Here is a 26658-nt window from a genome sequence, read left to right on the forward strand (position 1 = left end):
TCAAGTGAGCAGTAGGACACATCCGGCGGCCCCCTTAAGGCGCCTGGGCAACTTGGCCTGGCCCTTCCAAAGGTCGGTCTCGGGGTCGTAGGTTGTGACGTCATAACGGTGGTCGGCCACGTTGTGCCGACTGCCCCCCATCAGGTAGATGAGACCGTTTAGCTCGGCGCATGCGCACTCTTTTTCGCCCTAAATTTGAGAGAGAATGTTTTTTAAGCGTTCGCTGGTCCTAAAAAAGAGCAGAGAATAAAAAAATTTGATTTTGTTCGCTTTAGGTTGGTTTCGGGTTAAAAATCTTTTTCAGAATCAGCATTGGACTAAATGTTAAAGTCCATATAGAAGATAAATATATTAAACGTTCAAAACTATTTTGAAAAATTTTCTTTTAAAGATTTCTTTCTGTAAAACGTTAAAGAACTACTGCAGTACATGTTTTTGATGCTACTACAGTACATCAGTACGTGTTTTTGATGTTTTACTGCGTCTAACTAATCCTCCATCCATTGTGTTCAAAGAATTTAGGTAGTTTTTTCGGTAATCTGGATTTCAGATTTTAGGTCTCGGTTCAGTTCAGGAAATTTGAAAGTCACGGTCCGAAGTTGTTTTAAAACGGTTTGTAAAAAGGTCCGCCGCGGGAAAAAAAACTTTGGCCAGCAGTATCGTCCTGACTTTGTGTGTTTATTTAAGTAATGGGTAATTCCATGTCAAAGCAACCAACCTATTTAACCCATATGTTTTCAAAATTGCTCAAATTTTGTACATGTGTAGAGTTTTCCATCCTGATTACAATAAACTTTATTTTACCAAAATTTTTTGAGGGGTTAAAAAGTTATGCTGTTTTGAAATATTGGGCATTTTGTGCTCGCTGAACCGTGAAACTCATTGATTTTTACTCATGCAAAGTTCAATCTAGCATAACTTTTTAATGGATTGGAGTTTTACTTTAAAATTAAGTTTATTTAAAAGATAATAACCTAATGTTAGATTTGTTACATTGTTTTGTTGTTTCAGCTCTAAGGTCAGAGGTCAAGTGCAGGTCAAACTAATGTGTATTTTAAAAATCAGTGAAGCGGAACCCAATTTAGAAGCGAAATATCTCAAAAGCATTGACTTAAATTTTTTTGTGTAAGGTGTCTATGGAGAGCTTATTCCAAGTACTTTCATTTAAACCAGGTTTCATTGCTCCTTTCAAGGGATACCACTGTCATATGAGCTGTGTAACATGACCGTCTAAAAAATAGCATTTTGGTTCGAATTACAAATTTATTTCAATACAAAGTTGAATTACATTATTTTTTCAACTACTAAACTGTGACATTTGTTTTTCAAATAAATTAATTTCTCAACATATTTTTTGTTCTTAAAATGTTTATGAAGAATATACTCCTCCAAATACTTTTTTAAAACATGGGTAGATAAAGTCCATTGTATCATATTTTTTTATTTCAGATTCATTACAAGTTGATAAATTCTGTAGTTTTGTGAATTGTTTATCTAAAATTATTGAAAAAGTACTCATCAAGTTATTAAAAACCCAGTTAATGAAGAGTTTAGTGCTTGCAGTGTTGGTTTACACACTAATGTGGATTCTGACTGCCATAAACTAACTATGGTAAAATAATATCGGCCTATTCTATTTGCTAACCTATCTAAATTGTTGTTATTAATAAGAGAAAACTTATTGCAAAAATAAAATTTGCTTGTATCACCATGCTTTTTCCTAAATAAATATGATCTGCCTCAAAAAGTCTGCTGCAATCCATTTAAATCACATAAAACAAATATTATGGCTAAATTACAAAAAATACAACTTGATTTTTCACAAAAAAATAAGCAAAAGAATTTTAAGCTTATCCCTGGACAAAAAATTTTAGTAATTGCAAAACAAAGCTAAAATTAATTTGTAGTGAAAATGAAAGCATCAATTGATACGAATGTTAGTGTAGCTGCCTCTAGCACTAGTGACAACAGCGATTTATATCTTTCCACAAGTCAGCTTAACACAAGCCGATTAGTCAATCCCATTAAAACTTCATAGCCTACCATCATCCAGCAAGATTGTATATAGAAAAAGGAAATTGGGCTCTATTTATCAAGATTTGAAGAAGAGGTTTTCAACTGCTCTTAAACTTCCACACTTGAAAACTACTAATAGAGAAGAGAATGCAAAATTATTGTAAATATGCAAAAAGCCAAAGATTTTGACAAACTAATGGATAAAATTCAAATCAAGCTGGTTACAGAAGAATCCTACTCAGCAAAAGTTCAACTTCTAACCTTTTCTCCAGACTCTTGGTCTAGAAAAAAAAGTTTCAGAATTTTTTGGAGTGCCAGAAAATATGATGCGTACAGCAAAGAATTTTTTAAAATTTACGAAAGTCCAAAAAAAAATGTACACCAAAAGAGAAAACCATTGCCAGCAGGAAACATAGAAAGAAGCTGTGCTGAATCTGTGGCAATGACAACACACGTATAATGCCAGGAATTAGCGACAAAGTTAGTGTTGCAGCTAAAGTATATGAACAGAAGAGGTTAATACTGTCTACATTAAAGGAGTTGTATCTTGTGTTTAAGAATAAAGCATGGTGATACAAGCAAATTTTATCCTTCAAATTTTTCTTATAATAAGGCTCTTATTAATAGCAACGATTTATCTTTTATAGGTAGTTCAGCAAATAGAATATGCCCACATTCTTTTACCATAGTTAATCTATGGCAGTCAGAATCCTCATTAGTGTGTAACTGCGAGCACTAAACTCTTCATTAGCTGGATTTTTAATAACTGGATGAGTACTTTTTCGACAATTTTAGATAAACAATTCACAAAACTACAGAAATTTCCATTTGTAATAAAAAAAACATGATATAATGCACTTTATCCACCCATGTTTTAAAAAAGTATTTGGAGTATACTTCCATAAACATTTTAAGAATAAAATATATATTGTGAAAATAAATTTATTTAAAAACAAATGTCACAGTTTAGTAGTTGAAAAAATAATGTAATTCAGACTTTGTATTGAAATAAATTTGTAATTCGAACCAAAATGCTATTTTTTAGACGGTCATGTCACACAGCTCATATGACAGTGGTATCCCTTGAAAGGAGCAATGAAACCTGGTTTAAATGAAAGTACTTGGAATAAGCTCTCCATAGACACCTTACACAAAAAAATTTAAGTCAATGCTTTTGAGATATTCCGCTTTTAAATTGGGTTCCGCTTCACTGATTTCAAAAAAGACAAATATTCAACCTCTACATGACCTCTGACCTTCAGCCTCAAATGTCATAAAAATCTAAGCAATAGGACCTTAAATTATTATCTTTTAAATAAACTTTATTTCAAACACAAACTTCAATCCATCACAAAGATACAAGATGTTGAAGTTGACATAGCTGAAAATCAATGAATTTCATGGTTGACCGAGCACAAATTACCCCAAATTTTAAAATAACATAACTTTTTTACCCCTCAACCAATTTTGACAAAATAAAGTTTTTAATGATCTGGCTGAAAAACTCCACAAGTGTGGCAAATATAAAAGAAATCCAAGGTGTAGTGGTTAAAATTTTCCTTTTTTCTGGTTGCTTTGACATGGAATTACCCTAATGCTATAAGGGCGTAACTAATTAAAGCAGGGGTTCTTAAACCTTTTTTTACCGCGCACCCCTAAAATTTTCTTTCATCCCGCGTGGACCACTGTAGGCAAAAAAAAATTAAAAAATGACGTCATGAATTGACGTCACAATACAAATATACCTCATAAATTTGCTAATTTTGGTCCAAAAATACGAAAGTGAAATTGAGTCTAAATAACACATTTAGTGCAAAACCGTTTTTATTTTTGATTAAATTGTTTTCTTTAAAAATCTGATTACTTCTTGAATATTCACTAATATTTCAATTAAACCTTCATGGACCCCCTAAAACTAGTTTACGGACCCCCAAGGGGTGCATGGACCCCAGTTTAAGAACCCATGAATTAAAGCTACGTGTATAGAGTAAATTCTTCAAAAAAGGCTGCATTAAATTAACTCCGAAAAACATTAAAAATTTGTTTAATTTCACGTGGGTATCAATCACTTTAGCATTCTATCTTAATACAAAGGATATTATTGTCCCAATCGGATAACCCAAATATTACCTTCGTTAAGGACAAATTTCGTGTAACTATAAGTACGCATACAGATTACCTACTGATCACACGCTTCTAAGGATTTCATTACAATTGAAATGAGAAAAATATGCTTCAATTAAAACAATTTATCGCTCGATGAATTTAATAAGATGTGGCGCTTTTATTTTATTTCTTGCTTTTTGGGTTATTTTGCACTTAAATATGTTAACTTGATCGTATTTTTAATAGGCTCTAACAATTTTTGATACCCATGAAACCAATAAATAAACCATAGTTAACCTTTCCATAGGACATTTGAATGTGAACTTTTAATTTCACGTTTAGTTGTTTCATCGTCATACCTGAAAGGAGATCTTTTGCGACACCTTGTGCCATTGATCGCCCAGCGGGATGTAACACTCGATGGCGATAGAGACGGGCGAGACGACACCGTGGGATTCATGCTCGCCCGCGAACACGAAAATGCGGTCCCTCACCGCCGCCATTGAGTGACAACTTCTTGGCGCCAGCATCGGGGACATTTGCGTCCAATGGTTTGTCTCTGGGTCGTATCTTGGAAAAATAAATCATTATTCGGTAACGAAAGTAAGGTTATATGATTTTTGAATTACATAAAGAAACTATAAATTGAAGAAAATAATTATATAATTTCTGTTTTTTCATTTACATAGTTTAAAAGGGCATTTGCGTCCGAAGGTGATTGGTCTCCGGGTCGAATCTTGGACAAATAATAATTAATAAGTCGGTTACGAAAGAACAAGGCTCGGTGTTTTGAAAAATAAAATAAAAATTTGAAGTAAAGAAAATAATTATATAATTTATTTTTTTAATTTACATAGTTCAAAAGAGCATTTGCGTCCAATGGTTAGTCTCTGGGTCGTTTCTTGGACAAAAATAATGCGGTTACAAAAGCAAGACTCTATGATTTTAAACATTAAACAAATAAAATGATAATTTCACAAAAAATATGTATATTATTTTTTTAATTGTTTCTAATTAGGATTTTCATTATAAAATTTTGAGGCGAAAACAAGACTTGTTGATTTTGAAAGTTAATTGAAAAAATTGTTCAATTTCAAATATATATATATTAATTATGTTTTTTTAAATACCCTAATTATAATTTAATAATAAAATTTTAAGACGAAGGCAAGGCTTAAAGAAGCCCACTTAACTTAGCACAATTAAGAATTTATTTAACACGATTAGAAAAATAGTAAATAAGTAAAACCGACAAGTATTGGGAAGTCACTTGCTTGTCAATTTGTGATGAAATGCGTTTTCAAGTACAAAATAAATAGAAGAACTATAGGCAAAAAAAGCATTTCTTTCTTAGATATAGGATTATAGGTTAATTATTTTAATCAGGCCTCTTGTGTAACGTATCTATGTGAAAATAAATAAAAATCGTTTTTTTACTAAGCCGTTACTTTATAAACATGATCGTTTTGTCTCCATCGCCTTTTATTAATAGAAAAAAAGGCTGCACAACCAGCTGTAACTATTTCTTAACATGTCAACGAATAACATTCAAAAATTCATTTAAAAAAAAAATTGCTAGAAAAAATCTATTGTTTTGCTGAAGATATATATTTGCTAAATTTACAATGAAATGCATTTTGTACAGCAAAATCGTTTTTTTTTATATTAAAGCCAATACATCGTTAAGTACTAACTTTTTTGTGATTTTTAAACCTTTTTTGCACTTCTTGAAATACATTCACAAAAGATCATTTAAAAAAAATTAGAAATTTTAACAGCCCATTACTTGATCAAGTCGGGCGACGATGATTTCCTCACAATGCCCCCTGTGACGTAGACAGAAAGCTTGTGCACGCAGCCGGAGTGGAAATAACGTTGTGACTTGAGAGAAGCGACAAACTCCCATCTATTGCGGGAATAACATAACTTTTGGAGAATAATGGTTGGATGTTGTAGTAAGACGTAATAAGAATATCAAAGCCCATACAGAAGTAGGTATCATTTTGAACGTTTTAGATAAACAGTTTTTCGAAACGTTCAAAATGATACCTACTTCTGTATGGGCTTTAAGATAAATTTTGTTTTAGAAAGAGTAAGTTTTAACAGGTGACTGCATTTGCTTTCAAAATTTTAAATATTTTCAAGGTCAATATTTGTAGTAATAAAGAAATACTTGTATACACCAGAGTCAAATATTTATAACAATACAGCAGCTTACTTTTTCGATGAAGTCGAATACCTTTCCACAGAGGACCTGATCATTTTGCTGCTTCTTCCGCCAATTGCATACAGGTTGTCGTCGACCGATCCGAGGTAAAAATAAGCCCTGCATGGTTCAATGGTTCAATACATTGATACCTTGGTACTTTCATATTATAACCACAGTTGCGGAGTCGGACTCGAGACACGACAAAGTCGGTTTGTTTCGCTGGAGTCAGTTTTAGGACTCCAGTAAGACTACGTAAAACTACTCGAGCCCCGAGTCCGACATGTGCATTACCAAATTTTCGAAGCAAATGTTTAGTCACGTAAATGGGTGAAATACAGGATTTAGAGTCCACGCCGGATTCGGGACTTGGCGAAATTGCTCATCTAGCCAGAGTCGGACTCGGGAGTTTGGAATCGGGTAACAATAAACAGCTAATTTATCATGTGACTTTTGTAAACAATAGGCTCAGCGCAGCCAAAGTACAAACGCAACTTCACGCCCAGCTTAGCTCAGCGTAGATGTATAGTGTAAACAGGATTTAAAGGGCAAAAATCCCCCACAAGCCTTAAAAATAAAACATAAAAATGAAATACCGACCAAAAATATAAACGTACCCCCTCCCCCCCTCTGAAAAACAAACAAACAAAAAACAAGACATTATAAAAAAAAGCTCACACCCTTTGTTGCATATCAAAAAATCTACTTCAAACCAAACAAAATCGAAAAAACAACAAATTAAAACCTAACCTTCCTTGGTGCATACAAGAAAAATCTTCTCTAAATTAAAAAAATTTAAAAAAAAATCAAAACCCAACCTTCCTTGGTGCATATCAAAAAAATCTTTTATAAATTAAAAATAAATGAAAATAAATTAAAACCTAACCTTCCTTGGTGCATATCGGGCAGTGCTTCCCATTCGTTAGCGACCGGCTGGTAGCTCCACACGCAAGCCGATCCCCACACGTTGTTCATTGAGCTTTCCTCCCCTCCAGCAACGTAAAGCACGTTCGCCGCAACCGCCACTTGGTGGTAGCACAGAGTGGTCGGCAGTCGGGTGATTTCCCGCCAGGCGTCGTCCTTGAGGTTTAACTCCAGCACCTGCGATTTGTAGAAGGGATGTTTCACAATTTATCATGTTTTTTCTTTTATGAGTGTTGCAAAGATTCGGGAAATAGTCACAGCTTTTGGATTTCTAACAAACTTTTTATATCCCTACAAACCATTCCAGTAGCTGTTCTGTTTGGTACTGTAAATGAGAATGATTTGCGAAACTGTTTACTGATTTGTGCTGGCTTTGTGATTTATCAATGTGAATACGCCAAAACTTCGACATCCTTAATGATGGTCATTGGTCAGGGACACGCTAAAAACAGTGAAAAAAATCAGAATACCATATTGCGCAGGGAAATAGTCTTTCGGTATATCAAGTTAAATAGGCCAGTCTTAAAAAAAACTTTTATCTGTCGCCTCTTATTAGCAGGGACGCCGGAGCGATTTCAGGGCAAGGGGGGCGACTTTTTTGATAAGGCCAACATAGACCGCAGGCGAGCGTAGCGAGCCGAAATATTGGGGTGTCGGTGGTTGATACCTTGGAAAAAATTTTGCGGCCACGCCCTCTAGATTGGCTTAAAATGGTACAAAAATGTTTTAACAAATGTCAACCATGTCATTTTACGAGTTTTTTTGCGTTTTTCCGTAGCTTTCCGTAGAAAGCAATATATCATTTTTCATGAAAAGGGCACTTTTGCCCCCCCTTAGCAAGGGGCAGGAGGGGCGCTTGCACTTTTTTCAGAGATTGCGTCACATAGTTACGTCCTACCGTGACGTTACATGCTTCGTACCGTGGTCACAAGGTTACGGAACTGGAAAATAATTTGCAGTTATAAAATACAGTTTAGGGGGAGGCATGGCCACGCGTTTGTTACGCCACAAACACTATTTTTTAAATTTAGTGCAATAAATGTATGGTTATCAGTGGAGCGGCCCACAACTACATGATTAAACTAAACTACTAAAAAGATAAAAAAGAAGGGAAAAAAACGAAAAAACAAAAACAAACTAAAAATGGCTCGCGGCCCACAGTTTGCCGACCAATGCCATAATTACAGATTGGACGGCGTTAGTTGTCCCAAAATATCGGTTATCGGAACAAAAGTCACTGGTCACACCTGGGAGGTGAACTGGTCGAAAAGTCTTCCTCCCGTGACGACCAAGGCGGCGCGCGTCGGAACTATTACGTCACCGGAGCCATTGTTGGCGGCGTTCTTGTTCGATTGTTGACGCTTGAGCCGCTGCAGAATGCGCCGCTTGTCGCCGCCCAGAACTTCTTCGACGGCGTCTGCCAAGAAAAGAGAGAAAACGTTTGGTAAAGTTTTGGTAATTTTTGGTCAGAGTGCTCCAAGACCCCATTTAGACTTTGGAGCAGGGTTGGGCAACCTACGACCCCGGGTCAAATCCGGCTCGCCAACGTAAATCATCCAGCCAGCAACCTATTTTACAAACTGGGCACCAGGCCATTCCTCATTTTTTTCGCTATTTCGACTAGAATAATGTGAAATTTTTTTCAGCTTGAAGGTGTAACGTCCATTCTGAGTTTGAACTATTAACAATTGGAGTTTGATTTTTGCCGCGACTAGAAAAAGTTGGCCCACCGCTGATTTATAGAGTGGTGGTAAATGTTTCGCCTTTTCCTCCTCAACCGACTTGGGTACATTTTTATTTATAAAAAACGTTAAAAAAACAAATATATATCACTAAATAAAACCGCAAGGAAACAAATCGACATATTATGCTACATATAGTAGTAAATGTTAGACTTCAAAGAAAAGTTTCGCCATCTTGGTTATACAACCGAGTTTAAATTTAGTCTGCAAAGATAGGGAAACAAAAAACGAGAGGCAAAGTTTAGATCATTTTTAGCCAGAGTGCTCTGAAATATCATTTAGATTTTAGAGCAGGGGTTCTTAAACTGGGGTCCATGGACCCCTTGGGGTCCGTGAATTAGTTTTAGGGGGTCCATGAAGGCCTAATTGCAATACTAGTATATATTTGAAAACGAATAATTTTTTCAAAGAAAGCAGTTTCAATCAAAAACAGAACGGTTTACACTCCCTTTCACTTTCACAATTTTAGATCGAAGTTAACAGATTTATGAAGAAGTCATTTTTTTGCCTTTCGTGGTCCACACGAAGCCAAAAAAAATTTTAGGGGTCCGCGGTAAAAAAAGTTTAAGACCCCTGTTTTAGAGAGTGTGGTAATTGTTTTGCTTTTCTTTAGTCGATTTGTGTATAATACAACTGTGCGTTTAAATTGATAAAAAAACGATAATATTACTAAAACAATATACGTCGCTATTGATATATTATTAAAACCGTAAGATATCGTCAAAAATGTCACTAACTTATTTTGCAGTTATTGCATACAGATATGTTTTTAGGGTAATCAGGTGGCACTATAAAAAGATAAATTGTAATTTTTGACAATCTTTCGCATAAACGTGCTTAATCAGGTCAAAGGAGAAAGTAAAAGCAATTAAAGTAGAAGCACAAGTTTGAGTAAAAGGCGATAAGTATAATAAAGTCTATATATAATAGAAACACAATTAATAGAATACAATATGTCCTTATATAGTAAAGGGGCCTTTTTTTGTTCAGCGTGTACCAGGCTGGGCATAAAGTTTTACAAATGACGTTATAATTAAAACAAACTTTGGAAATTTGCTGTATCCAAGTTGAAAAATGTGAAAATTAACACGAGCCCAAATACAATCAGTGCAAGTTATTTTTAATTTAAACACTTTTCTTCGCAAATTCATCACATTGAAATAATACACTAATGTTTCTATAGGCGTTCATGGACCCCCTAAAACTAGTACACGTACCACCAAGGGGTCCAAGGACCACAGTTTATGAACCTCTGACATGTTTGCCACCTGAATACCCTATTTAATAAAATGACAAATACAGCCATTTACAAAGAAATATCTTTACTTTTCTTACCAAGCAATTCCTTGTTGTTTGCAATCAACTCTTGCTTGACGACGTATCCCGATAAAGTGGAAAGCGGAATCTTCTTGTAATGCAGGCACTTGAGCAACTTTAACGCCGCTAGGATTCGCTCTTTTTTGTCCTATTATCATATTATAACCAAATATCTTTGTTTCTGTCTTACCATTAATTAAATAAATCCATAAACTCAATCAAATAATGAATTAAAAGGCCAAAAAGGTCGAGTAGGTCAACATCATCTTGATTGAGATGTTACGATACAACCTTCTATGGTCTTCAGTTAATAAAAATGTCCTCAGATTATGTCGATCTACTCGACCTTTTTGGCTTTGCAATTCACTATCAAGCTACATTACAGATCCGTGCAGCATTGCATAGTGTATACTCAATCAAATGGGTTTTATACATTTCAGTTTTCATCAATGCAACGAATTGACCTGTCTTATATCAAATGGAGCCAAGTCCTATTAATATCTAAACATTGCCTATGTCTAATATGATTAAATGCATGTCATCAATTATATGGATCATAATTTTATAATTGTAGTGTGTGTTCCGAAACAGAATCTTTCCCTCCAACAGAACACATAATAATACACGTAATTCAATCGTTACGGACCAACGATCAAAACTCGTGGTTAATTATACGGGAACTATTCCGATTGCTTGACTTGCTGCAAACGTACAAATCATTGCAGCTAGGCGCCATTGGCTGAATTAGTACGTAGTTAGGATTGCGTTACTTTGCCTCGCAAAGCAAAAGAAGGTGTTATCTCATGCGACAGTGAGAAGCGAAAACACGGAATGTGAAAAACGTTGCATTTCGGCCTTTGCACCTTCACTGACGCGCAGACAATTTTTATTTTATTTGTTAGGTATTTTTTGAATATTTTAAGAAATCAAACATCGTCGTAGTAAGCCCTAATACGGAAGTAGGTATCATATTAAACGTTTCGAATGACTCTTTATTCATTTTCTTTTTTTTCAACATCAGAAAATAAATGATGAGTTATTCGAAATGTACAAAATGATACCTACCTCTGCATGGGCTTTAATATTCTTACTACGCCTTACTACATCCTCCAGCCAGTATGCTACAAAACATCGTCGGTTATGAGTTAGCATGCGAAGCAGAACACACTCACGTGTTTTTGCCACTTCAAGACCGCGTTGAACATCTGGAGTTCAGGTATGACGCATGAGTTGGACAAGGTTCCGTTTCGAGAATTGACGATTTCCTGCAATATATGCACCAATAGCAGCTATAGTAGCCTAAGCGTTTATTTGTTTGGAACAAAATGGATGTTGTGATTCACTTCAAAAATATGTTTATTTTCTGAGCGCAATTATGCATTTAACGACAGAGCTTGTGCAATTAACTTCGATTTCAAATTATTTTTTGTTAAGTACATAAATCAGAAACTGCTCAGAACGCAATTCCTTCCTCCAAACACTTTCAAAAGCGTTTAGAACATTCATCAAGGTTAAGTTCAGTTGTTACAAGAACAACCCAAACTAAACGCAGCTTCATGCTCAAAGGAACCACTACTGTTCATCATCACAGTTCTGGTTCTGTTATACTAGGGTGACGTTTTCAAGAAACATACTAAAGAAATAATCCCCAAAAGTATGATCTTAACCAAACACCAGTTGGTTGTGTTGTTACCGCCCTAACTCTTGCCTTCTGTTTGTGAGTCGAACATTAGTTGTTTCGGACAATTTGATCTTTAGCGAACAATATTTGGTTTCACGTTTTTGTAATTTCTTTTTGTAGATTTAAGTAAGTTATATTTCAAAAATGTTCTTTTAGTTTTAAAGTTTGTCACTAGTGGATTCGAACTTGCACTAATAAGAGCAGTTTGAAAATAAGCAATTGAACCATCATTTCCTGACGGCAAGTGTTTGAAGGTTTGCAGACGCAATATTTGAAATTCCAGTTGTAAATTAAAGCCTAAATAAAATACTTACAAATACATTATTAAGTGTAACTGGTCAGAACGCAATTCCCCCCTTTAAAAAACATTAAAGGCTTTCAGAACACTCATCAGGGTTTTGTTCGAGTGTTCAAAAAAAAACACAAACGAAACTCCACCAAGCTTCATGCTCAGAAGGAACCACTACTGTTCATCATCAGTTCTGGTTCTGTCATACTAGGATGACGTTTTCAAGCAACATACTAAAGAAATAATCCCTAAAAGTATGATCTTAACCAAACAATAGTTGGTTGTGCTGTTACCGCCCTAACTCTTGCCTTCTGTTTGTGAGTCGAACATTGGTTGTTTCAGACAATTTGATCTTTAGCGAACAATATTTTCTTTCACGTTTTTGTAATGGCTTTTTGTAGATTTAAGTAAGTTATATTTCAAAAATGTTCTTTTAGTTTTTAAGTTTGCCACTAGTGGATTCGAACTTGCACTAATTAAAGCAGTTTGAAAATAAGTAATTAAACCATCTGTCCCTGAAAGCAAGTGTTTGAAGGCTTGCAGGGGCAATGTTTGAAATTCCAGTTGTAAATGAAAGCCTAAATAAAATACTTACAAATACATTATTTAAAGTAACTGCTCAGAACGCAATTCCTTCCTCTAAAAACCATTAAAGGCTTTCAGAACATTCATCAAGGTTTTGTTCGATTGTTTAAAAAACAAACGAAACTCCACCAAACTTCATGCTCAGAAGGAAACGCTACTGTTCATCATCACAGTTAAGGTTCTGTCATACTAGGATGACGTTTTCAAGAAACATACCAAAGAAATAATCCCTAAAAGTATGATCTTAACCAAACAACAGTTGGCTGTGCTGTTACCGCCCCAACTCTTGCCTTCTGTTTGTGAGTCGAACATTGGTTGTTTCAGACAATTTGATCTTTAGCGAACAATATTTTCTTTCACGTTTTTGTAATGGCTTTTTGCAGATTTAAGTAAGTTATATTTCAAAAATGTTCTTTTAGTTTTAAAGTTTGTCACTAGTGGATTCGAACTTGCACCAATTAAAGCAGTTTGAAAATAAGCAATTAAACTATCATTTCCTGACGGCAAGTCTTTGAAGGTTTGCAGACGCAATATTTGAAATTCCAGTTGTAACTTTAAGCCTAAATAAAATACTTACAAATACATTATTTAAAGTAACTGCTCAGAACGCAATTCCTTCCTCTAAAAACCATTAAAGGCTTTCAGAACATTCATCAAGGTTTTGTTCGATTGTTTAAAAAACAAACGAAACTCCACCAAACTTCATGCTCAGAAGGAATCGCTACTGTTCATCATCACAGTTAAGGCTCTGTCATACTAGGATGACGTTTTCAAGAAACATACTAAAGAAATAATCCCTAAGAGTATGATCTTAACCAAACAACAGTTGGTTGTGCTGTTACCGCCCTAACTCTTGCCTTCTGTTTGTGAGTCGAACATTGGTTGTTTCAGACAATTTGATCTTTAGCGAACAATATTTTCTTTCACGTTTTTGTAATGGCTTTTTGCAGATTTAAGTAGGCCTAAGTTATATTTCAAAAATGTTCTTTTAGTTTTAAAGTTTGTCACTAGTGGATTCGAACTTACACCAATTAAAGCAGTTTGGAAATAAGCAATTAAACTATCATTTCCTGACGGCAAGTGTTTGAAGGTTTGCAGACGCAATATTTGAAATTCCAGTTGTAAGTTAAAGCCTAAATAAAATACTTACAAATACATTATTTAAAGTAACTGCTCAGAACGCAATTCCTTCCTCTAAAAACCATTAAAGGCTTTGAGAACATTCATCAAGGTTTTGTTCGATTGTTTAAAAAACAAACGAAACTCCACCAAACTTCATGCTCAGAAGGAATCGCTACTGTTCATCATCACAGTTAAGGTTCTGTCATACTAGGATGACGTTTTCAAGATACATACTAAAGAAATAATCCCTAAAAGTATGATCTTAACCAAACAACATTTAGTTGTGTTGTTACCGCCCTAACTCTTGCCTTCTGTTTGTGAGTCGAACATTAGTTGTTTCAGACAATTTGATCTTTAGCGAACAATATTTTCTTTCACGTTTTTGTAATGGCTTTTTGCAGATTTAAGTAGGCCTAAGTTATATTTCAAAAATGTTCTTTTAGTTTTAAAGTTTGTCACTAGTGGATTCGAACTTGCACCAATTAAAGCAGTTTGAAAATAAGCAATTAAACTATAATTTCCTGACGGAAAGTGTTTGAAGGTTTGCAGGGGCAATATTTGAAATTCCAGTTGTAACTTAAAGCCTAAATAAAATACTTACTAATACATTATTTAAAGTAACTGCTCAGAACGCAATTCCTTCCTCTAAAAACCATTAAAGGCTTTCAGAACACTCATCAAGGTTTAGTTCGAGTGTTTGAAAAACAAACGAAACTCCACCAAGCTTCTTGCTCAGAAGGAATCACTACTGTTCATCATCACAGTTAAGGTTCTGTCATACCAGGATGACGTTTTCAAGAAACATACTAAAGAAATAATCCCCAAAAGTATGATCTTAACCAAACATTAGTTGGTAGTGTTATTACCGCCTTAACTCTTGCCTTCTGTTTGTGAGGCGAACCTTAGTGGCTTCGCACAATTTTATCGTTTACTAATTATTTTCTTACACACTTTCGTATAGTTGTTTTGTTGTAGCTTTCCATAATTGATGCTTGAAACAACTATTTTTTGTTTAAATGTTTTAGCAGATAAATAGCTGTACTTAGTACAAGTTTATTCTGTACGTAAGTTATTTGATATTATGCACATAATAATACACTGCGTTAAACCATAATTATCCAGACAATTTCATAAAAACAAAATAGCGATAAAAATTTAGGTTAACTGCTCAGAACGAGATTCCTTCCTCCAAATACTTTCAAAAGCATTTAGAACATTCATCAAGGTTAAGTTCGGTTGTTTTAAAAACAAACCAAATTCAATCAAGCTTCATGCTCAGAAGGAACCACTACTGTTCATCATCACAGTTAAGGTTCTGTCATACTAGGATGACGTTTTCAAGAAACATACTAAAGAAATAATCCCTAAAAGTATGATCATAACCAAACTTGAGTTGGTTGGGTTGTTACCGCCCTAACTCTTGCCTTCTGTTTGTGAGTCGAACAGTGGTTATTTTGGACCATTTGATCTTTAGCGAACAATATTTTCTTTCACGTTTTTGTAATTGCTTTTTGCAGATTTAAGTAAGTTATATTTCAAAAATGTTCTGTCTGTTTGAAATGTTGTGCTAGTGAAATTGAACTTGCCGTAATTAAAGCAGCTTGAAAATAAACAACTAAATCATTTTTTGTTGTACCGTACATGTTCTATTTGCGGGGAGTTCTTTGAAAGTTTTGAGATGTAAGACTAGATATTCCAGTGGTAAATTACGCAATAAACAAAAGCCTTATGATAAAATTTGGTGAAACTGCTCAGAATGCGATTCCTTCGTCCAAACACTTTCAAAAGCGTTTAGAACATTCATCAAGGTTTGGTTTAATTGTTTCGAAAACAAACCAAACTCCACCAAGCTTCATGCACAGAAGGAACCACTACTGATCATCATCACAGTTAAGGTTCTGTCATAGTCGAATGACGTTTTCAAGATACATACTAAAAAAAAATAATCCCTTAAAGTATGATCTTAACCAAAAATAAGTTGGTTGTATTTTTACCGCCTCAACTCTTGCCTTCTGTTTGTGAGTCGAACATTGTTTGTTTCGGACAATTTGATCTTTAGCAAATTGTTTTCTTTCACGCTTTTTAATTTGCTTTATTATAGCTTTTAGTAAACTATATTTAAAAATGTAATTTTACTTGAAAATTTGGCACTAGTGGATTTGAACTTTAACTAACTAAAGCAGCTTGAAAATAAGCAATTGAACCATCTTTTCCTGACGTGAAGTCTTTGAAGGCTTGCAGACGCAATATTCGACATTCCAATTGTAAATTAGTCCCTAAACAAATTTTAAAAATACATTATTTAGAGTAACTGCTCAGAACGCAAATCCTTCCTCTAAAAACCATTAAAGGCTTTCAGAACACTCACCAAGGTTTAGTTCGAGTGTTTTAGAAACAAACAACCACCAAGCTTCATGCTCAGAAGGAACCACTACTGTTCTTCATCACAGTTAAGGCTCTGTCATACTAGGATGACGTTTTCAAGAAACATACTAAAGAAATAATGCCTAAAAGTATGATCTTAACCAAACTTGAGTTAGTTGTGTTGTTACCGCCTTAACTCTTGCCTTCTGTTTGTGAGTCGAACATTAGTTGTTTCGGACCATTTGATCTTTAGCGAACAATATTTTCTTTCACGTTTTTGTAATTGCTTTTGGCATATTTAAGTAAGTTATATTTCAAAAATATTCTTTTAGTTTTAAAGTTTGTCACTAGTGTATTCGAACTTGCACTAATTAGAGCAGTTTGAAAATAAGCAATTAAACCATCTGTTCCTGAAAGAAAGTCTTTGAAGGCTTGCAGGGGTAATGTTTGAAATTCCAGTTGTGAATTAAAACCTAAATAAATACTTATAAATATATTATTTAGAGTAACTGCGCAGAAGGCAATTCCTTCCTCTAAAAAACATTAAAGGCTTTCAGTACGCTCATCAAGGTTTTGTTCGAGTGTTTAAAAAACAAACGAAACTCCACCAAGCTTCATGCTCAGAAGGAACCACTATTGTTCTTCATCACAGTGACGGTTCTCGTTTTCAAGATACATACTAAAGAAATAATCCCTAAAAGTATGATCTTAAACAAACATCATTTAGTTGTGTTGTTACCGCCTTAACTCTTGCCTTCTGTTTGTGAGTAGAACATTGTTTGTTTCGGACAATTTGATCTTTATCGAACTGTGCTTTGTTTCATGCTTTTTAAATTGCTTTATTGCAGCTTTTAGTAAATTATATTTAAAAAATGTATTTGTCTGTTTCTGTTTGAAATGTTGCGCTGGGGAAATTGAACTTGCCATAATTAAAGAAGCTTGAAAATAAACAACTACAACTAAATCCTTTTTTGTTGATGTGGAATTGTTTAAAAGTTTGGAGATGTAAGACTAGAGATTGCAGTTCTAAATTACTCAATAAACAAAAGCCTTATGATAAAATTTGTGATAACTGCTCAGAATGCGATTCCTTCATCCAAACACTTTCAAAAGCGTTTAGAACATTCATCAAGGTTTTGTTTAATTGTTCCTAAAACAAACCAAACTCAACCAAGCTTCATGCTCAAAAGGAATCCCTACTGATCATCATCACAGTTAAGGTTCTGTCATACTAGGATGACGTTTTCAAGATACACACTAAAGAAATAATCCCTAAAAGTATGATCTTAATTGTTGGATGACAGATTTATGTTTTACCAGTTAACTATTAGTATATCGTTTGTTGTTTAACTTCGGAAAATAGCTAAGGTTGCAGATAAGATCCAAAGGTTGCTGGTTTAAACCTCGACCCAAACTAGACAATAAACTTGGCGTCACACAGAATCGCATTTCGAACACATATATCAACCTAACAGGATCCATCCCTTATTTCGACCATTTAACGATAAATATAAACCAATTCAGATGAGTTAATATGATTTGAGTTTAATTTCAGAAGTTTTAATGTTTTTTTTTTAATTGCAACGACGTTTTATGTACCTATGTCACATAGGTTCAGGCTTTGTAATATTATGATCTAATGTAGTTAGGTAGTGCTGACCAAATACGCCTTTGTAACTAAACGATCGCGAGGTTGCCTAACTTCTAAAATCGGGCGAAAGCAGGCGAATTTAAGTTTTTTTAATTAAATCCAAAACGAGGGTTGCGTAGTCGCGTATGTAAACAGAGCATCGTAAACCTGTGAATCACTAGCCTCTATTACTAAATCCAGTGTTGTACACAAGTCATTCTGAAATTATCTAAGTCCAAGTCAAGTCTTTTTTATTAAGTAACAAGTCCAAGTCAAGTCATAGTTAGAGTAAGTCAACTTCAAGTCACGTCCTTGTCATACAAATAAAACGTTAAACTATTAGAATTGTCAAACTAGAAGGATTCTCATCGAATTCAAGTCAAGTCATTTTGCCCAAAAAACTTTTAAGTCAAGTTAAGTGATTTGAAAACAGTGACTTAAATAACACTGCCTAAATCCCCAAATCGAGCGGCGCTTTCTATCACTCATAACGCAGTGCTAGGTCTGCAACAACGAAAGGGTGCCAAGTGTAAATTCAAACCGGACAATCAGAAGCGCGAACGTACCTTAACGCAGTGCTAGGTCTGCAACAACAAAAAAGGCGCCAAGTTTGAATTCAAATCGGCCAATCAGAAGGCGCGTGCTTACCTCGAGTTCTTCCTGGGTGAGCTTGAGGAAGCAAGCGGTGTCAGTGAAGTCGTCGAAGCGCTCGGCGGCCTGGCAGAGCACGAAGTCACGCAGCTCGCGCATGTTCAACGCATGGGATAGGCCCAGCAGCGACGTGAAGTACTTGAGGCGGAACCTAGGCGGGAAATTTGAATCACAACAAGCGCTGGTTGAAGAAGGAAATAAACAAACAGTGTTGCTGGCCAATTCAGGCGTAATTGATGCATTGTTCGTCTATAATTAAACCAAAACGACTTGTCTTGATTAATGCCGTTTAAAAAAAGACACTTAACCATACCGGTGAAATGCTTATTTTGACGAGAGGAAACACTTGAAAAATACTTGTCTTCAATTCTTATGGCACAATGACTCAACTTGGCATATATCATTATCAAAAATGGACTTTAGGCAAAATGATTAAGATATCATTTTGTTAAATCATCTTTCTTAGCATAGGTTATTTGAATTTAAGTTACTTAAGAAATTCATTTGATATCAAGTCATTTGTAAAGTACTAAGTTCAAGTCAAGGCCTTTTCAATAAATCATAAGTCAAGTCATAATTATGTAGCAAGTCAATTGCAAGTCAATTCCTTGTCATAAAATTGAATGTTAAACTATTAAATTACGAACAATAACTAAACTTTAGAAGCAATAACCTAACTAAAAAATAACAAAAACGCGGCATAATTAAATTGCTTTATGTAGAAAAATTAAGATATGTAACCCAATTTTATAAAATAAGTTAATGAAACACTTCATTGCTTCATGCTCAGAAGGAACGGCCAATTCTTCTGTGAGGGCTCAGGTTCCTTCGTGAGTAGTGGGGTTAGCAATGTGCCTTTTTTTTACTTTTTTTTTTTTTTTTAAGAAAATCTCTATCGAGATTAAAACAACTGACTTGACTTGAACGTAATTTTACCAAGTCCAATAATACTTTTAGGATTGTATCTCTTCCTAATATTTGTGGTGAGGAATCATGAGAAACAAAGTGCGGTTAGGGAGGTTTTGTTTTTCAACTCGATTTATCGTTGGCTGCTTAAATTTGCTTTTCGAAAAACTCCAAAACTTTGTTCCAGGGTTGTCGGCTCAAGTATAAGGTTTGTAAAAGTTTTGCCCCGAAAAATAAAAAAAATTGGTTGCTAGAATGGGACAACACCTTCAGCTAATTTGAAAAAAAAATATCCTAAGAGTGTCGCATCTAACAAGAAAGTTTACACTTACCTTTGTCTAACGATAAAAGTTCTAGAACAAATAACTATCTTTATTAGTGTAGCGATATACACTACTCCTAAATCAATTAATTTGAATGTTACCATGCAGGTTCCGAAAATCACACTATGCAAGTTATGAAATATTATACTTAAGAAAGTTACATTTGTTTCTGATATTCAGAACTCATCGACTGTATAAATAATTTCACTTATTATTAGTTTACAAACTGCTCAGAAAGCGATTCCTTCATCTCAATACCTGTGAAGGCATCGAGAACATTCCTCAAAGCGATTGGAAGTAATCTAAAAATAGACACAACCAACCACCAAGCTTCATGCTCAGAAGGAAACACTACTGTTCATCATCACAGCTACGGTTCTTTTACTAGTAGGATGACGTTTTCAAGATACATACTAAAGAAATTATCCCCAAAAGTACGATCTTGATTTAAACAAAGAAAGATTTTCTTTTGACATTTTGAACTCGAATTATCGTTTGTTGCTTAAATGTGCGTTCGAAAAAAAAACAAATTTGTTTCCAGGGTTGTCGGTTCAAATATAAGAGTGGCAGGCAGTAAAGTTTGAGTCTGACTCGGGACTCGACGGAGTCGGTTTGTTTTGCTGGAGTCTGACTCGGACTTTGAGTAAGTCCACCCGAGTCCCGGGTCCGACGTGCGCAGTTCCAAACTCGGACACTAATAAAGCCGCAACCTGCAACCTGCAAGTTGTTCAGGTGAAATGGCATACTGTGGAACATTTTTCCAAGCAAGTATTGTGGCTGGATTAATTATATGACACCCCTGTGAGTAGATTTATAAATATACACCTTATTTAAGTTACGTAAATGGTTGAAATACAGGTTGAACAGTCGAACCTGAATCGTGACTCTACGATATCGCATAGCTGGCTAGAGTCGGACTCGGGTTATTTTTAACCGACTCCACAGCCCTGGTTGAAAGGGTTTCAGTTGGTAAACTTGAAAAAATATTGGTTGCTAGAATTGGGCAACACCTTTAGCCATTTCGAAAAAAATCACCTTTAAAGTGTCGCATCTAACACAAAAGTTTACACGTGCCCTTTTTGAAACGATAAAAGTTCTTGAACCACTAGGTCGCTCAATTGTAATCAAAATATTATTTGAACACAGTCATTAAAACACTATCTTTTGTCGGAGTTGGAATATAAACGTAAATCGATTATTCTGCCGAAAATTACCAGGTTCCAAATCCGACAGCACGCAAATCGTAAACATTACTTAGGACAGTCACGTTTTATTTTTACAATAAGATAATTAATGATTTGGCTAAAACAACTTTACTTGATATACATATAAAACTGCTCAGAAAGCGAATCCTTCATCTCAATACCAATAAAGGCATAGAGAACATTCTTCAAAGCGATGGTAATAATCTACGAGTAGAAACAACCAACCACCAAGCTTCATGCTCAGAAGGAACCACTACTGTTCATCATCACAGTTAAGGTTCTGTCATACTAGGATGACGTTTTCAAGATACATACTAAAGAAATAATCCCCAAAAGTATGATCTTACTAAAAAAAGTTGTCCAGATTTAGTTTAACAGTAGCAGTTTCGTTTTTAATTGCTGCTCGAATGCTGATCCGGGAATTCGCCGAAATTTTCCGAGGGTTTTCGATTCAAACCTCGTTGCATTGCCTCGCAAAAACGAACATCTAACACATATACGCAGGTTTTCTGAAAAATTCCATCAAATAATTAGGTTTTTTTTGGTTTAGGTCTTGTGACCAAATTTTTTCTTTCCGCTGCACTTAACGAGGGAAACTTAGTTTGATGTTGCGTGTTTTGTTCTGTAAGCCTATAAGCAAGTGCACCAAACGCACGTTATACAATGCCTTCAAAAATGTGTCCACGTTTTTCAGAATGTCCGCATAATTTGAAATGACTTTAAAAAGTGCTCAATTTTTTCAGAATGTGTTCACATTTAAAAAACTCTTTTAAAAATGTGTTTATGAGTAAGGGTTGTGCCCAGATTACCTATCTTACAATGTGCGCACATTTTTTTGCACATTTTTGCAAACATTGTGTATATTCGCATCCCTGTCTCCCTGCTGACGAGTACCGATGCCACTTGGCATCAGCTATCCGCTCCGATTTTATACTATCGGACTCTCCCGAACAAATCTCAAAGACAAAAAAATCGCTCCCACTAACCCGTGTTTGATCTCAGCCAGGCATCTTCTCCTCAACGACGTAATCCTCATCTTGGTTGCTGCCTCCAGGATGTCAGGGATCGACTCCGGCTTTGTGTCCAGCACAGCCGTGTAGAGGAAGTCGAGAACGACTCGCATCGCTTCTCTCGAGATCGGGAAGTCAAGGGAGATCTCGCTGACTTGAGCCCTGTCGTCGCTGGAGGCGCTCGCGGGTAGTGATGCCTCTGAACCGGAAGTGACGCTCGTAGCCGACACGCCCTCTGGCGGTAAAAATGGCACGTGTAAATGAAATACAACGTTTTTGATGCTGGTTGTTTGCGTTTTTGGTCCTATGCCTCAGGGTTAGAGATTTGGTTTGTGAGAGAATGGTTTTAATGTTCATTTAAATGTGCCGCTATCTATATAAACTAAACATAAAACCGACCTTTACAAAATCTTTAAGTGAACGCTCTCTGTAGGAGTTTTACAAAGCTTAAAAATCCATTATTTTACTGCTTAAAAATCGTGCATGTTAAAAAATCGTTTCTACTCCATGTTGAAAAAATCGTTTTCTACCGTTAAAAAATGGTTTCTAAAACTATAGCGTTATACGAAACTGACAAATGTTTGCAGCTTGAAAATGTTTAGTAGTTCTGTGAAATAAAAACACGGAAATCACTTGGTTTGTTACATGTAATCACAAAGATGTCGACCCTAACCAGTCCCAGTAAACTGTTATAAGTTCTGTTATACTCTAAATTTTGTTGATAACGAAGAATAATATAAACATGTCCTTAAGTAAATTGTTATGTGTAGATTTCTTTAGGCAGAATGTGTGTATATAAACAGTACTTTGTACTTTACTTCTCGTACTTACCAAAGCCATGCGAAGGCACTCCCAATCTATCTCGAAAGTATCCGCTAGATGCCGCTAGCACGCACTTGTGACTCGGAAATTTGATCGGAGGTCCTTTATCCGTTTCTGGAAAAAAATTCGGTCGTTTACAGAAAACAGAGCAATAAAATTCAAAGCCTAAATAGAAAACAAATTGTGGAAAAAATGCCTAAAACGTCTTAGATTAGAAAATAAGTTTTTTGTCGTTAAATCTTGAGAGCGTTTGTTAAAAAATGGTATTACCATGCCTATCGCGCCGTGCCGTTACTACGGCTTGAATTTAGGATTACTTTTCTGGCCGTGGCCACAAATAGTGGTGTCCGGATGTCCGATACTTGACATTTTAATCCGTTGCCGATACCCGATATTTTGGACAAAAAGTATCGCTATCCGAGACCAAATAGCGTCAATATGCTTAAACCAGCAAAAAGATGAATTAACATCGTTTAAATATGATGTTTTCCAGGTTAATGTGTTAAAACCTTCTTTAGTGTTATTAGATTAGTTGCCTCCTAATATTATTTGATAAATTTGTGTTTCAAAATAAAAAATCGCTGGTTGGATTGCAAACCCGGGCTAATATTCCTATTTTAATTTGATGTCGGATCGGCACCAATGTCAACCTAGTATCGGCGAGTGCCGATACTACCACCTGGCATCGAATATCGGCTCCGATCCGACATAAGCCTAGATCCCTAGCAACAACTATATCGACAGGACTTAATTGAGCGCCTGTAACGCAAACGTTCACGCAAAACTCCCGTCTAGCCGTTCGTATAGTTTTGCGATTTCGCGAGAAGAAAGAACCCAATTGAGTTAAAAACAATTCGGCTACCGCTCACCGTTTATACAGATTGTCACGTCGCATAGGGTGGAATGGTTGCGTAGGTTGTAGAGGCCCTTAACCAGCAGGTTGATGTGTTCGTTGGAGTGTTGGTGGGGTATAGAAACCACTCTTCCCCCACCACCCGAAGAAGTCGGATCCATAACCGCGGTTTTTGAGGCACCCGAACCTGAAAACGATATCACTTTTAAACCAGAGTTGTGTTAAACAGGATTTTAACTTTGGAGCATAATGGTTGGAGGTTGTAGTAAGACGTAATAAGAATATCAAAGCCCATACAGAAGTAGGTATCATTTTGAACGTTTCGAATAACGTCTTTATTCATTTTAATCATCTTTATTCATTTTCAACATGAAAATGAATAAAGACTTATTCGAAACGTTCAAAATGATACCTACTTCTGTATGGGCTTTGATATTCTTATTAGGATTTTAACTTGTGTATGAAAATTCCCGTCTTGCGATTTCTTATATTTGTCCGGTAAGTCCTAAATACAAACGAAGTCTGCATTGAAATATTTTCAAGTGGTGCTGTTCAACCTGTGACACACTTACCACTTGTTTACTATAGAAAGAATTATTGTGACTGCTCTTAAGCTCTTTACAACTAAATTTGATCAGGTTAATAAAGTATTTTTGTATAAATTCACAAACAAAATTTACAGTTTAATTTAAAACGACCTTATATTGGATAGGTCGACGTACACCGAAAAGCCATCGCAGACTCGCCGAATCTGTCGATCTATGATGCAAGCAGAGCAAGCCAGAAAAACAAATGGTCTGCAGTGAGGTTCGAACTAACGACCTCCGGTCAAGCCGGGACCGTGGCTCTACCAACCGAGCTATGCAGGCTCAGAGAGGAGCGAGTCGAGTGTTTTAAACACATATGTGTGTGTGTCTTTCATTCAATTGTTGTATAAAGTTCGAAAAAAAAACAGTATAAACACAACAAACAAGCAGTTAAAAAAATGGATTTACAAGCGCACTTTTTACACACATAACTGCTGGGCACAAATAAATTTGGAGACTCTTCAAAGACAATAGATAAAAAACATAGCACTTTAAAAGACATTTCAATAAGTAAATTAAAACAAAGACATTTTAAAGATTTGAAGACTTTGCGGCAACCCTGTAATGTTATGATTCGTTGTCATTTGAATTATCCGACCGCCAGTTTTTTATCCGTAAGGTCATACAAAGTATTTTTTAAGACGCTCAAATTAAAAATAAAAATCGTGATTTTGTGAAAACATAAAAGTTATTATATGCCATAATCTTGGTTTTGAACCAATACTGTGCGTTACTGGCAAATCTGGCAGCCGTTCAATTCAATACTAGCTATTTAAATAGCTAATCATACATTACGTAGTTAGAATTATTTTTTTTTTGGAAGTTAGTTTTACCGAACATTATGTTATTTCGGCTATTGGGATTTTCAAAACTTGGGATTAAATTTTGAAACCCAGCTTTTAAATGTTTGTTATATTACGTATAGAACACATAGCAATATTAAAACAAATTAGAAAGGGATATGTGACGTGACGTTATCACCCTACTAATTGTAGGCAGTGACCTCTTACGATGACGTCAATCAAGATAACAACAACGTTTTTTTTAATTTCCATACCACTTAATGATAGATTACGATTGGAAATGTACTTATTGTACAACTGAAAATTTATTTATTATGGCACGGGACAGATGCGAAATCAGCCTGTTAATATTACGATGCTAAGATGACGATTACCCGTTATAAACTTGAAAAAACATTAATTTAGACGCACTTTGGTTTCTAACTGGGGAAAAATTGAACGTTTGATTTCTTACCTTCTTCAAGATCTGCCATTTTCAAGTTAAAATTGACCAGTTATTGCTCGCAACATATCAGGGTATGGTTATGTTGGTTTGTAACTAACTTGCCCGGCCTTTCACGACGCATTTACCTTTATACTACTTATTTACACATTCTACTTGCTAAAGTTTAATATTATTCCAATATCAAGTCAACTTACTGTATTTATGCAACGTCAATATCCCATTAAAACCTATATACTATATGCTACAGCCTAATCTTTCAGTCTAATTGGTAATACAATAACGCTACAATCCTCTGCAAAGCTACTTACCCATGATAACCCTTCTTAACTTTATTGCTTCGCGTTAATCCAACGTTTTTTTAGCTTTCAGCAACATTAAGGTACCAGTTAAATGTTTTCAGCCTACTCAGTGCTCAGTTTGACTCGAAACTGCTTTATTACGTAACAATTAACATACTGAAAAACGACAAAACATTAAAATAAAGTTTAGGGGCAATTATACTTTACTTCAAATACACTCTTAGACACACACTTAACAACACTTCAAGTGGAAATTAGCATCTTTAAATTTGGAGGGTGCTTTGCATTGAACAGGCTAAGGTGCGAATCTCTTCAAAAAGATTTTCGATTTTTAGTTACCCAATAGCCTATACTAATATGACGTTTTGATGTTACTTTGAACCCAAGCATTTTTTCTTTTCGGTTGTTGATAGGCATAAATACGAGGTCATGCCCTTCTTAAGTGCCGATTATGAACAGTCTAGTTGATAAAAGGGATTTGTTTGCTGATTGGGTTTTGTGATTTTAAACGCAATATCGGTTTCGTGGGAACCGCAATGAAACCGAGCTTATACCTACAACGAGGTTTTTGTAGATGCCATATCAAATCTTCATCCATTGTTAGGGATCAAAAGTTTTTGTAAGTGTTTCATTTAAGTTCTGGCGAGAAGAAAAAAAAGTCATTTAAGACAAAATTAAACAAATATAAATTAGATTTTTGGAAATTTGGCGTATAACCTTTGATTAATGAAATAAAAAGGAAAAACTGTTGTTATTTATTGACTATTTTTTA

General features: G+C 35.2%; 1 protein-coding gene, 12 non-coding genes and 1 pseudogene across 13 annotated transcripts; all 14 read right to left on the reverse strand.

Annotated features, from left to right (window-relative positions):
* Positions 1–25615, reverse strand: LOC146137517 (kelch-like protein 13). The gene is made up of 13 exons (XM_083394371.1): positions 25597–25615; positions 23769–23939; positions 22928–23013; positions 22054–22274; positions 18631–18784; positions 11484–11576; positions 10330–10459; positions 8500–8669; positions 7215–7429; positions 6341–6448; positions 5909–6028; positions 4482–4692; positions 1–189 (listed from the first exon to the last, which is right to left on the reverse strand). The coding sequence occupies exons 1-13, from the start codon at positions 25613–25615 to the stop codon at positions 1–3; spliced, it is 1887 nt and encodes a 628-aa protein (XP_083250497.1).
* On the reverse strand, positions 11760–11975 carry LOC146137518 (small nucleolar RNA U3). The gene has a single exon (XR_014501543.1). It is a non-coding gene; the product is annotated as a small nucleolar RNA U3 (small nucleolar RNA).
* On the reverse strand, positions 12326–12545 carry LOC146137519 (small nucleolar RNA U3). The gene has a single exon (XR_014501546.1). It is a non-coding gene; the product is annotated as a small nucleolar RNA U3 (small nucleolar RNA).
* Positions 12896–13112, reverse strand: LOC146137520 (small nucleolar RNA U3). The gene has a single exon (XR_014501523.1). It is a non-coding gene; the product is annotated as a small nucleolar RNA U3 (small nucleolar RNA).
* Positions 13463–13679, reverse strand: LOC146137521 (small nucleolar RNA U3). Its single transcript, XR_014501501.1, has one exon. It is a non-coding gene; the product is annotated as a small nucleolar RNA U3 (small nucleolar RNA).
* On the reverse strand, positions 14036–14252 carry LOC146137522 (small nucleolar RNA U3). Its single transcript, XR_014501479.1, has one exon. It is a non-coding gene; the product is annotated as a small nucleolar RNA U3 (small nucleolar RNA).
* On the reverse strand, positions 14609–14825 carry LOC146137523 (small nucleolar RNA U3). Its single transcript, XR_014501522.1, has one exon. It is a non-coding gene; the product is annotated as a small nucleolar RNA U3 (small nucleolar RNA).
* LOC146137524 (small nucleolar RNA U3) lies at positions 15152–15368 on the reverse strand. The gene has a single exon (XR_014501524.1). It is a non-coding gene; the product is annotated as a small nucleolar RNA U3 (small nucleolar RNA).
* LOC146137525 (small nucleolar RNA U3) lies at positions 15735–15953 on the reverse strand. Its single transcript, XR_014501538.1, has one exon. It is a non-coding gene; the product is annotated as a small nucleolar RNA U3 (small nucleolar RNA).
* Positions 16299–16511, reverse strand: LOC146137526 (small nucleolar RNA U3). Its single transcript, XR_014501544.1, has one exon. It is a non-coding gene; the product is annotated as a small nucleolar RNA U3 (small nucleolar RNA).
* On the reverse strand, positions 16861–17062 carry LOC146137527 (small nucleolar RNA U3; annotated as a pseudogene).
* LOC146137528 (small nucleolar RNA U3) lies at positions 17424–17640 on the reverse strand. Its single transcript, XR_014501512.1, has one exon. It is a non-coding gene; the product is annotated as a small nucleolar RNA U3 (small nucleolar RNA).
* On the reverse strand, positions 20088–20306 carry LOC146137529 (small nucleolar RNA U3). The gene has a single exon (XR_014501542.1). It is a non-coding gene; the product is annotated as a small nucleolar RNA U3 (small nucleolar RNA).
* LOC146137530 (small nucleolar RNA U3) lies at positions 21196–21412 on the reverse strand. Its single transcript, XR_014501526.1, has one exon. It is a non-coding gene; the product is annotated as a small nucleolar RNA U3 (small nucleolar RNA).
* Positions 25616–26658: the final 1043 nt, after the last annotated feature.

Source organism: Ascidiella aspersa, chromosome 7, assembly GCF_963924565.1.
Source record: "Ascidiella aspersa chromosome 7, kaAscAspe10.2, whole genome shotgun sequence".
Classification (NCBI taxonomy): domain Eukaryota; kingdom Metazoa; phylum Chordata; class Ascidiacea; order Phlebobranchia; family Ascidiidae; genus Ascidiella; species Ascidiella aspersa.